This window comes from Lampetra fluviatilis, chromosome 15 (genome assembly GCF_964198595.1).
Source record: "Lampetra fluviatilis chromosome 15, kcLamFluv1.1, whole genome shotgun sequence".
Taxonomy (NCBI): Eukaryota; Metazoa; Chordata; class Hyperoartia; order Petromyzontiformes; family Petromyzontidae; genus Lampetra; species Lampetra fluviatilis.
In genome coordinates this window covers 10,936,732-10,949,075 of record NC_136289.1, presented here as the reverse complement: position 1 = coordinate 10,949,075, position 12,344 = coordinate 10,936,732, and the positions used below count along the sequence as shown (strand labels likewise).

The 12,344-nt window shown below is 40.8% G+C and overlaps 1 protein-coding gene across 4 annotated transcripts in view; it reads left to right on the top strand.

The window, feature by feature from the left end:
• Positions 1–12,344, top strand: part of NR3C2 (nuclear receptor subfamily 3 group C member 2) — a 91,780-nt gene that overhangs the window by 51,730 nt on the left and 27,706 nt on the right. For all 4 annotated transcript variants that reach the window (XM_078863217.1, XM_078863216.1, XM_078863219.1 and 1 more), the window contains 3 exons: positions 610–927; positions 1,279–1,423; positions 6,487–6,617. In XM_078863217.1, the coding sequence (XP_078719343.1) occupies positions 610–927; positions 1,279–1,423; positions 6,487–6,617 (594 nt within the window). The remainder of the gene's footprint in view (positions 1–609; positions 928–1,278; positions 1,424–6,486; positions 6,618–12,344) is intronic.

The window sequence follows — 12,344 nt, the reverse complement described above, 5'->3', positions numbered from 1 at the left end:
ATTACCAATGGAAAATCATTTACTCTACCTTACCAACCTTGGGCCGCTCTTCAGCTCAAGTCTAAAAATGGGCACAGTTCAGTGTGAGATACCATTAACATTGTGTGTTAACCAGCTGTTAATACAAATTCATATAAACACATGAGAAATACATGGACTCGTAATAATGTCGTATTAAATCACAAGTAATAATAATGGTGCCGTTTTCTCAAAGTGTGTCATCTGTGTACGACATGTGTTTATTTTTTTCCTGGCAAGAACGCTGTCGGCAGTTAGTTGATAACTCGTAAAAAAATATATATTCCATGGCCCGTGCGTACGTGCATACACGTGACCATGCAATAATTTAAAAAGCATAACAGAAACATTAAACCACTCTCATACCTCATCCAACTGATTACCACCCATGCATGTATAGAATCTTATGAATCGTGCAGGTCATTCTACATATATCATACAAACAATTGGCTACTGTCCCAAGCTTGAGAGTACACGAACAAACTACCATTATATAACTACCATTATTGTTGTGTACGTTTCCCTATCAGCACCTATGGGTTTTTTTTACACACATATATAACAAAAACTACTCTACCCCACTGTTTACAGCACGCAAGCTTAAGAAGCAAGGCCGGGTAAAGGGAGAGAACCAGCGCAGCCCAGCGTCCTCCACAGCCACCACCTCGTCTGCCACCCCGCAACCCTCCAGCAACTCGACGGCCGTGGCCACGTTCTCGCCACCGCCGACCGGAGAGCCCATCTTCTCGCCCACGCTCATCGCCATCCTGCAGGCGATCGAGCCCGAGGTGGTCATGTCCGGCTACGACAACACGCGGTCCCAGACCACCGCCTACATGCTGTCGAGCCTCAACCGCCTCTGCGACAAGCAGCTCGTGTCCATTGTCAAGTGGGCCAAGTCTCTACCAGGTACTGGGGTGGGGGGGAGGGGAGTGGCCCTATGCTTGTGTGTTTTCGCTTCGCTTGAACCCCTGTGCTGTGAAGCAACGCCAGTCTTCCTTGTCCTGCTTGGAGTGTGTTGGTCGTGCGTGCGTGTGTACGTATGTATGTTGAACTGCTTTCGCACCTTGCGTAGCCAACCGTACTAATATACCGTATAAGCATGCATAACTAAATTTCGTTCATTCAGCTGTATTGGCCGTGCAATTGATCATGCCACCGTTGCAAGGGCTATCATTAAGCGCCCTAACATTAGATCCCCCGAGTTTTGGCATTAAATCATCCTTCTAACACTTGGGTTGGTTCATCTTTGTCCCACAGGTTTCCGAAACCTGCACATCGACGACCAGATGGTGTTAATCCAGTACTCATGGATGGGCCTGATGTCATTTGCCATGAGCTGGAGGTCCTTCCAGCACACCAACAGCAAGCTGCTCTACTTTGCTCCTGATCTGGTTTTTGATGAGTAAGCATTCTTTACTCGACAGTGTACTTTGAATCTACAAGCTCGCCGATCCCATGAATGATGTCGCTCTTAGACGGGTATTCTGCACGTGTGAAATACCGAAGTCGAACGCAAAGGCGCCTTATACATTTACAGGACTGCACGGTTCCGTAATTGTGTTGGAGGTTTTTATTAATTTTGTTTTTCTAGAGTACGCTCAGAGCAAGATTGGCCTGCAAATGTTGAAACTTTATTTTGAAAAACGTCTTTTACTACCTTTGTTTCAACTGTGCAAGGAATATGATTTTATTCAATTATTTGCACAGTCTGTGTTGCTGTGCACGATGTGATATCATGTGCATTAATGTGTTATATACCGGAATAAATAGGAGCGCAGAAAGTGATGAGCATACAAATGCATCGATTTGTACAAGTTGAGCCTCATACTGATGCCGTCATTAAGCACTGGGGCTGCCATGACAACCTGTTGTCTTAATTATAATCATTATTTGTAGGGAGTTTTTAGGCATTAACGCGAAGTCCTTTTGTACGAAAACAGAATGAAACGTGCTATTTAAAAATATGGAAACGGTATCAATACCCCCCCCCCCCCCCATAATGCGTCGTGGTAGTCATTCGTTACAGGTGTTTTTTTTTAAGTATTGAACATTGTCTTCACTTGAGTACATTTGAGAGCAATATTGACCTTAACACGGTAAACTGAAAATACATGCTTCCCTCTTTTCTCTGAATCAACGCCAATGGCGCATCATGAGCCTGTGCTGTTCTTGGAACTTACATAATCTATTTTTTTTACATTTCTGGTTCATTTGGTATACACGAAATGTGAATAATGTAATACATTTGAAATGTTAGAATGCAATAGAATTGCGTTTCTATCGCGTCTAAAATGGAGTCTCATCTGGACACTTAACACACAAAAATAAAAGGTAACAGGTTAACAGGAATTGTACCAATACATCATTATGAAATGTGGTCTCCGGCATAATTGGTATCTTATTATCAATGATGACAGTAAATATCTAAAAATTCAAAGCAAATATATTATTATTTCCACTTACAAGGCTCAATCCGTTGACGACAAGTGCGCAAGCGTTGAATGTACAATATCTAGCGGCACTCATCAATACATTAATCAACACTCTTGTTTTAAAATTTGATTTAAAGCTTTCGTGACTGCAAGCTTTCATAGTCTTGGTTCTTTCGGTAAAGTCACATAGAAGGGAGATAAAAAAATAATATAAACCAATAAAAATTCTCACGACGTTTCGACTTCAATACAAGCAATCATCATCAGGTGTGAAATCCACAGCAAGAAAATTTTGGAGGGAAAAAAAATCTAATTTTCTTGCTGTGGATTTCACACCTGATGACGATTGCTTGTGTTGCAGTCGAAACGTCGTGAGAAATGTTATTGTTTAATATATTTTTTTCCCTTCTATGTGACTTTACCAAAAGAACCAAGAATAATACTCTTGTTTTAGTTTGTATTACATGTATAAAATAATACCGTATTGTATTTTCACAACAGATTAACACCTAAATGTCATGCACAATGCCACTTGGTTATAAAATAAACCCACTCTTTTATAGTGGCCTTTTCTATATATCATCACACATTTGGCGTCCTCTGGTCTAACACCGTTTTGAGACTAGGCTCAAAAGAAAGCTGTCTCTGGTGTGGACCAATCAGTTTCAAAGACAATGCATATATTATCAGAGTATAAATCTCGACTTAAAGCTTTCGTGACTGCATGAATTCATATTCTTTGGGTCTTTCGGTGAAGCCACGTATATTGAACAAATAATAAAATAAAATAACTATATCACGACGTTTCGATCACAACACAAGCAATCGTCATCAGGTGACAAATATCGCGAGAGAGCTGCTGAGAATTTTTTTTATTTGTTCTATCTACGTGGCTTTACCGAAAGACCCAAAGAATATTATCAGTGTTTTTTGTTTGCATTCTGACCACAGGTATTGTGGTTAATGCAGACATGTTTGCTTGTAAAAGGTTTCAGCTTGGTGTTCTAACATCTTAACACCTACTTGCAGTCACGAAAACTTCAAATCTAATCTTAACACCTGTTTGTTGCCAGAAAAAAAGGGGAAAACCTCTTCTCATTGGTTAAACGTATTTAAAACATCAGTATATGTAAGAATAACTAAATACACAAAAGTAAACCACACCTTGAATTTAATCCAAATTCTACTTAAGTGACTTAATAACCTTGTGTTATCGCAATTGATGAACTTTTTGTCATTTGAAGAACAAAGAGAAGGCTTAAAGTCATATTCTGTAGCAACAAGTTTATAATTTTAAACTCAAATTCATCTTGTATAGCCTGAATCTTCCACATCACAATTATTGTTGAACAAACTTTCATCTTTCTTGCTAGCAAATATAAAAATCCTATGTCGGATCAACTTAGAGCAAATATTTGTTTTTTTTGGTAGAAACGGGGTGTGCACAATAAATCTGAAATTGTGGACTGGCATCCTGCTGCCTTTCAACAGGTTATTATTTAAATAACCTATTAAATGTTCCAGTTATTTCGGTTGCTCTTACATTTAATACTCTAGCAGCTTGCTTAAAGGCGTGTCTGAAAAAATTATACATTACGTATTGTCAGTATACGTGAAAACATTGTGTTCTGCTTACAATTTGGACCTGCAGTGTTCATTTATCTAGCTTTTTTATAGCTAGTAGTTAAACAAATGTTGGTTGTTACATCATCTACAAGGTTTGGAGAGGGAAAAAACCCACGCTATTTGGTCTTTATTCTCTGTGGCATGCAACATTTTTTTGGGTTTTTTGTGTTCACTTTCTCGTTGGTTCAGCACTTGGAAATTCACTTGAGGCGTGACATTGACCGCTGATTATTCCTGTTCATTCTGAGTCAATTGAAAGACCTGATACGTTGAAACGGTACTTGACCAAGATAGTGAACAATTCTCTACATACATTGTATTATTTTCTAAAGAGGCCTTGGTATAATGAGTACTATTTCGACTTTACAAGCTTTCTTAAGGATATCACTCTTCAAAAAAAATACTAAGCCACCAATCATTCCCTTACCACCCCTGTGAAGCTGCATTATCTTTAATTTGTGATAGCCTTATTTCATCCTATAATTGCCACTGTTTTTCCTTGGTATTTTTCTCCCCACATTTTAAGCCATTAAATATAGATTATTTATAGATTCTATTACTTAACATATCTGAAAACACATTCCCAACTGTTACTGATATTGGCACAGTTTGTAGATAATTACAATATTTAGTATTCTTTGTTTTTGTGACATTAGATTTCTCTCAGACATCCCATGCTATCTCCCATACTATATTCTTGTGAAGTGTTATGGCAAATTATGCCCGACACGTTGTAATAATGTGCCCCTGAATGGCACATTTATTCAAGACTCGGCAACCGATGTCAGTTTAAATAAAATGCTAGGGCTTTTTATTTTCTGTAAACTCAGGAAGGAGTGTCAGTCAGGCTGGGTTTTACACTTGTGTATGTCACGGACATCGTAGAGGGATCCTTGCTTGTGTTGATTTACTTGAGAAATTTTAATTGCCGATGACGTTCGGGGTAGCCACGCTGGGCATTCGCGTTTATTCTCAAAACGTGTTGAAGTTGTCGAGGATACGTGTGTTTTTTCAAAACTCGAAATGTTTCAATCTTGATTTGAAGCTTTTGTGACTGCAGGCCTCCATACTCTTTGGTTCTTTCGGTAAAGTCACGTAGTTAGTTTATTTTATTTCTAACTACGTGACTTTACCGAAAGAACCAAAGAGTATAGAAATGTTTCCTTACGGCAGTCTGCGACATGCTCCAGTCTCCGTTTTGGTAAACCCCATTGTGTGTCTCAGCACTACCAGACGTCTACAAAAGCAAAAATGTGCGCTTCCCCGTGGCATTACCGCTGCAAACAGCGATGCCATGTTACTTCAGCTCTGCCAAGCCTCCCTGGGTGACTCAGGATTTCTGGATCCCATTGACCCAGAAATGTTCTCAGCTCCTCCAACCACGAGGTAGTTGTCAGTGTTCAAATAAACGGAATCGGTTCAAATGAGCGAATGGTAAAAAAAACACATTTTGTAGCCTGCAACCTTAAATTCTCTTGCCTTCGGGGGCCTGCTAAGAGTGCGCGAGGTTTGAGGGGGGGGGGCCAATGCAGCAGCACTAGACGTTGCGTTACAGCAACAACGCCACGTCCGTCGCGATGGCCGATTGCCCATTGCTTTCCTCGCCACAATCGGCTCATGAGGTTGAGAGAGGCCCAACCAGAGGTCGCAACCGGGTACCCGATACCCGTACCCTACCCGATACCCGGCTACCCGTACCCGGCCGGGTACGGGTAGCCGTTTGCGACCCTGGTGCGGCCGGGTACGGGTACGGGTAGGCCATGAGTCACTGGTGAGTAACCGTTTGTCACTCATTTCGGGTAGGGTACGGGTAGGGAACGGGTACCCGGGTAGGGAACGGGTACCCGTGCGGCCGGGTACAGGTACGCGTAAGGAATCAAAACCCGTTTGCGACCTCTGGGCCCAACTTGGAACCAGCAGAGAGTGGAAGTTTAACCCCCCCCCCCGTCCCCCCCGGATCGTGTTTACTCAGTTGTAGATTAGACCTTGGACGATGGCCGTGGATTGCTTCATAAATGGGGAGAAGCGCAGATCCCAGGATTCTCCTCCAGGCTGCTTCAGGAGGGGGGGGGTGGAAGCTGTGAACATATTTGCGTGTTTCCGGCGTAGCAAATTTGTTTTTGCATTTCCCCACATTCAATTGGTTCCCATCTTCTATACCCGTTAATCACAACACTTATTTCCCCGTAAGCTGTAACCAAAAAGAGAGGTGTGAGGGTGAGTAGCATGTAAACAGCTGCCTATGATAACCAGGCCTGGCGTAATTGGTCTAAAGCCTGGTTTATAATTTATACGACTGTAACGTGTACGCCGCTGTTTTTGACCAGTCGCAAACTGTGTCGACGCCCCTGCGTACTGTGGCGGGAATACATTACATTGTTGCGTGCTTGTGCGCGTGTGCCCGCAGGACACGCATGCAGCAGTCGGCGATGTATGAATTGTGCGTAGAAATGAGGCAAGTCTCGGAGGACTTCATGAAGTTGCAAGTCACTTCAGAGGAGTTTCTGTGCATGAAAGCCATCTTGCTCCTGAGTACTGGTAAGTGATCCACTTGAGGAGTATTCTTTTTACAAAGAGGCAATTACTGAATGTGGAAGACGTCATTCAGCGCCCATTACCAGGAAGCATTTTATATGTTGCTGAGAAAATGCATTTCTTCTTGTTTTCAGTCGCGTAGAATATTTTTTGGATTGTATGTATGTTGAACTTATTTCGCTTCTAATGGAGGTAGCATTTTGCCATAGAGCAGACCTTCTACGCCTTGAACGTGTGTAATATTTATATGTAGCTTCATCAATGACCACGTGATTTGAAGTAGATTTTTACATACACAATTCTAAGAAAAGCTAACATAAGGAGCAAAATGCAAATAACACAGGATAATAAAGAAAACTGGATTAAAACACGTTTTACTATTTCAGAGTAAAGTCTTTATTTTAATAATATGTTTAATGTAACTTAATTAATTGTAGCAAGAGTTGGAAGCCATTTGTCACTTAACAATGATTCACATGTAGGTTGATGCATTTAATTCAATGTCCTGTCATCACTTATTTTACCCCAGAGTATAATTAATTCGTATTGAACTGCTTTACATATTTCTAAAATCGTATATTGGTCTTCATCCCACTCTAGAGTAACTACCGCATAAAAAATTTGTATGGTTAACATCTCAATATAATCTCAAAAGTAAGATATACATCTGCCGAAGTCAAAGGCGTATTTTTAATACTCCTTAATTCGATGTCCAGTTCATATCTGTTCGCTTTATTTAATAATTGAAAATATTGACAGATATACTTATTTTATTTTTCCAAACATGCTGTCAATGTGTGTGTAGTCACTGCACAGGTAGCTTAGCTTGCTGGTTTACACTTGCGAGGGCTTGGTATCACATGGGTGTGAATTTGATACAGCCTTGGATCACACGCCGAATCCTTTTCCCAAAAAGGATGGTAATGTCATGCTTTCCATGGATCTTCAGTGAAGCCAATCATCATGTACGCTGGTTCGATTTATTTTATACTTTAAGATAACATAAAAAAAACGAGATGCCACCTTCAGTGCTGATGGCCGTTTACCGTTGGCAACGGTCGATTTGTTTTCACAGTCACGACGGGATTGATACGTTTTTGTTTTTAGGCTTGTGAACAACTTGTATTTCAGTAATTGGTAAAATAAGAGTGCTGTGGTTTGCTTCATTCAATTTTTCGTAATGACCCATAAATACCGTCGAGGTTAGGAATGGTTAATGAAACGACCCATTTCCCTGAAGAGTGTTTTGACGCTGCTCATCTCCGTTGGTGGTACAGAGGTAGTGGTTGAAATTGATATACCAACGGTAGGGATCGTGCACTTGCGATGAACTAAACAAAAAGTCGACAAACATTGTCAATATCACGTTCAAAATAAATTATTGTGCTGCACAAATAGGTTGTACTCATTAAAACGCCTCAGTTCAGTTTATGCACGTTTCATTACGTCGAAATTCACTACATAAATCAGCTGATATTTTGCTTGTGCAACGTTTCTGTTTGATGTTTGAACATCTTAACACCTGTTTTATTGCCAGAAAGGATAAAACTTGTTCTTATTTTTCATATTATGATACTGGCAAAAAATATCCCATTTTTTCCAGCTAGTGTTTGGAATTTCGGCAGAAAGCATTACTAATCATATCACCTTTAAAAGTGAAATTGCATCCCAATTAGATTAAAAAATATATATATGATTTTGTTTCTATAATATTTGAAGCAAAGAGCTGTGGTGTGCCAAAACCACTTAATGTCAGAAAATAACACCATTGAATTTGCTCAAGCCTTTTCATTCAGTTAGTTTAAACCCCGTCGCCGTTTTAATGCAGAGGGAAAAGGAAACGCCTATTTGATACCTCCGTGTAAGATGTAAATTGCTCGGGAATGCAATAGTGCAACCGCGTCTAATTTGGCACCAACATTACCGTAATAAACAGTGTGTATAAAAAAAAAATCTGAGATCTGGCCAAGGAGAAGGGTGACCTTGTTATTTATAGTCTGGAATGAAAAGGGGCGGGCGGGCGGGCGGGGCGGGGAGAGTGGCAAATTAGAGAGTGCAAGAGGTGCCGGCGTCTGGCCAGCTGGCAGTAGCCACCCACGCACAGGGAATGCATCCAACAAAGGTGTTGTACAGAGAGCTCAAGGCCCCCACCAAAACAAGTTGCGAGGTTCTTCAAAAAACCCGACATTCAACTCGGAACTGCTTTACATGCACGCATGCACGGTCATGCTTTTCCCACAAGAATTAGGGTTGTCGGGGTATAGAGAGGATAACGGAATGCATTGTCGTCTGCCGTGGTAAGTCCACTGCTGGATGAGTGCTTCCCAACTCCACTGCTCTCAGTCCATCATTGGGCCAAAATAAATTATGTACTTTTCAGTCTTGGCATTTGTCAAAGCGTACGTAAAAAAGCAGATAGTTGTCAGCAAAAGGTAGCTGTGAAAAGTTTTGTTTAAAATCTGTATGCATTTGTTTTGAACAAAGCAAGGTTTCTTTTGATGTACAATACTATGAGCTTGGAGTGGATTTACCAGCGGAATCAAGAGAACAAGGGCCATGCCTAAGATGTGGACTTCCCTGACTTTCTGGCTAACTTTATGGCTGATTGACAGTGAAGGAATTTAATGGGGATAAGCCTCCTTCTCTCACTTAGTAAATTCAACGGTCTGAGGGAATGTCTTCTCTACGAGATCATCTTAATATAATCCCCCGTGAGCAATGTGTATAATCGCTATAATCTGCAGCCATATATTGACGATGACTTTCTATATGTAGGCATTATAAGGGGGTTGTTGACACACCATATATTGGAGTGACTCATAAAAGCATATGGAAGTAAAACTCCACATGCAAACATGTACAAATATCTTTTTTTAAATTGTCAATCGGCCTTTGTTCTTTCCAAGCAAGCGAACTCTGGACCGGTTTCGACCTTGTGGGTCTCATCAGCATCGTCAATCAAGCTTGTTTAACAAATGCTTGTTGTAAAGATGCATGTTCGGTATGTAGATAGTGACCTCGTTCTTTAAGGTCAATATACTTTTCTGAAGCGGTTCAACAAAACAAATATGTGCTGCTTTTATTCTATTAACACTCGCCACAAAGCAGTAATTGATTACACAATTGCCAGCGTCTATTCCTATAAGTTATATTGCAAAGGCTATGAGGAAATGTATGAGCTCACTAATGTTTATCAGTTCGGTTAACGTGAAGTGTCAGTGGCCTGAAACAATATGAAGGGAAATTGTTCAAGAGCCTAATCCCTTCAGAATGAATGCTTATTAGACTAAGACAGTGGTCAAGCAAAATTGGTAATTGAGCGTTAAATGTGGACTTGTGGAGTGCAGTAAAATGCTAAACATGTGAGATTTAGATATGCAGTAAGCTTGTTGGATAATTCGAAACACATGTGCCTGAGGGTAACAGACCATGTGAGCATTCAAATTGCAAAAAGAAAGCTTCTGTGATCCCTTGTAACTGCTGATTGGTGATAGGGATGGTATTTTACCTTGCAATGTTTTGTCAAATACAAAGGAGGAAATGGTTAATACATGATCATGTTTACATAAATTCATATTGTGGGATTGGACCGTATGTGCTACGACATTGGAGATCGGCCCATATGTTTGGAGTGAATAACACATTAGTGTGTAAAAAAGCAAGCAGCCTTTGCCCATTATGCAAAAACCATCGGCAGTTCCTAATGCATTTACACTATGAGGTCTCTTTTACCAGTGGCAAAATATGATAGTAGGTTTTTACCCGTTTAACTGGTACAAAACTGACACCTTTATTCAAGGCATCATGTTTGCAATGACCACAACACAAGTAGTCAAAAAAGCAAACAAAAAGAAGCAACTCTGATAAGGATGATAATATGCACTGTCCTTGAAGTTGATTGGCCCACACCCGAGACGGCTTTCTTTAGAGCCTAGTCCCCATTGGTGTAGGGCCAGATGACACCAGAAGGCGTACAACTCAAACACAGTGCAATATCAGAGTATTGAGAGCTCGGGGTAAGCATTTACACTATGAGGTCTCTTTTACCAGTGGCAAAATATGATAGTAGGTTTTTACCCGTTTAACTGGTACAAAACTGACACCTTTATTCAAGGCATCATGTTTGCAATGACCACAACACAAGTAGTCAAAAAAGCAAACAAAAAGAAGCAACTCTGATAAGGATGATAATATGCACTGTCCTTGAAGTTGATTGGCCCACACCCGAGACGGCTTTCTTTAGAGCCTAGTCCCCATTGGTGTAGGGCCAGATGACACCAGAAGGCGTACAACTCAAACACAGTGCAATATCAGAGTATTGAGAGCTCGGGGTAAGCATTTACACTATGAGGTCTCTTTTACCAGTGGCAAAATATGATAGTAGGTTTTTACCCGTTTAACTGGTACAAAACTGACACCTTTATTCAAGGCATCATGTTTGCAATGACCACAACACAAGTAGTCAAAAAAGCAAACAAAAAGAAGCAACTCTGATAAGGATGATAATATGCACTGTCCTTGAAGTTGATTGGCCCACACCCGAGACGGCTTTCTTTAGAGCCTAGTCCCCATTGGTGTAGGGCCAGATGACACCAGAAGGCGTACAACTCAAACACAGTGCAATATCAGAGTATTGAGAGCTCGGGGTAAGCATTTACACTATGAGGTCTCTTTTACCAGTGGCAAAATATGATAGTAGGTTTTTACCCGTTTAACTGGTACAAAACTGACACCTTTATTCAAGGCATCATGTTTGCAATGACCACAACACAAGTAGTCAAAAAAGCAAACAAAAAGAAGCAACTCTGATAAGGATGATAATATGCACTGTCCTTGAAGTTGATTGGCCCACACCCGAGACGGCTTTCTTTAGAGCCTAGTCCCCATTGGTGTAGGGCCAGATGACACCAGAAGGCGTACAACTCAAACACAGTGCAATATCAGAGTATTGAGAGCTCGGGGTAAGCATTTACACTATGAGGTCTCTTTTACCAGTGGCAAAATATGATAGTAGGTTTTTACCCGTTTAACTGGTACAAAACTGACACCTTTATTCAAGGCATCATGTTTGCAATGACCACAACACAAGTAGTCAAAAAAGCAAACAAAAAGAAGCAACTCTGATAAGGATGATAATATGCACTGTCCTTGAAGTTGATTGGCCCACACCCGAGACGGCTTTCTTTAGAGCCTAGTCCCCATTGGTGTAGGGCCAGATGACACCAGAAGGCGTACAACTCAAACACAGTGCAATATCAGAGTATTGAGAGCTCGGGGTAAGCATTTACACTATGAGGTCTCTTTTACCAGTGGCAAAATATGATAGTAGGTTTTTACCCGTTTAACTGGTACAAAACTGACACCTTTATTCAAGGCATCATGTTTGCAATGACCACAACACAAGTAGTCAAAAAAGCAAACAAAAAGAAGCAACTCTGATAAGGATGATAATATGCACTGTCCTTGAAGTTGATTGGCCCACACCCGAGACGGCTTTCTTTAGAGCCTAGTCCCCATTGGTGTAGGGCCAGATGACACCAGAAGGCGTACAACTCAAACACAGTGCAATATCAGAGTATTGAGAGCTCGGGGTAAGCATTTACACTATGAGGTCTCTTTTACCAGTGGCAAAATATGATAGTAGGTTTTTACCCGTTTAACTGGTACAAAACTGACACCTTTATTCAAGGCATCATGTTTGCAATGACCACAACACAAGTAGTCAAAAAA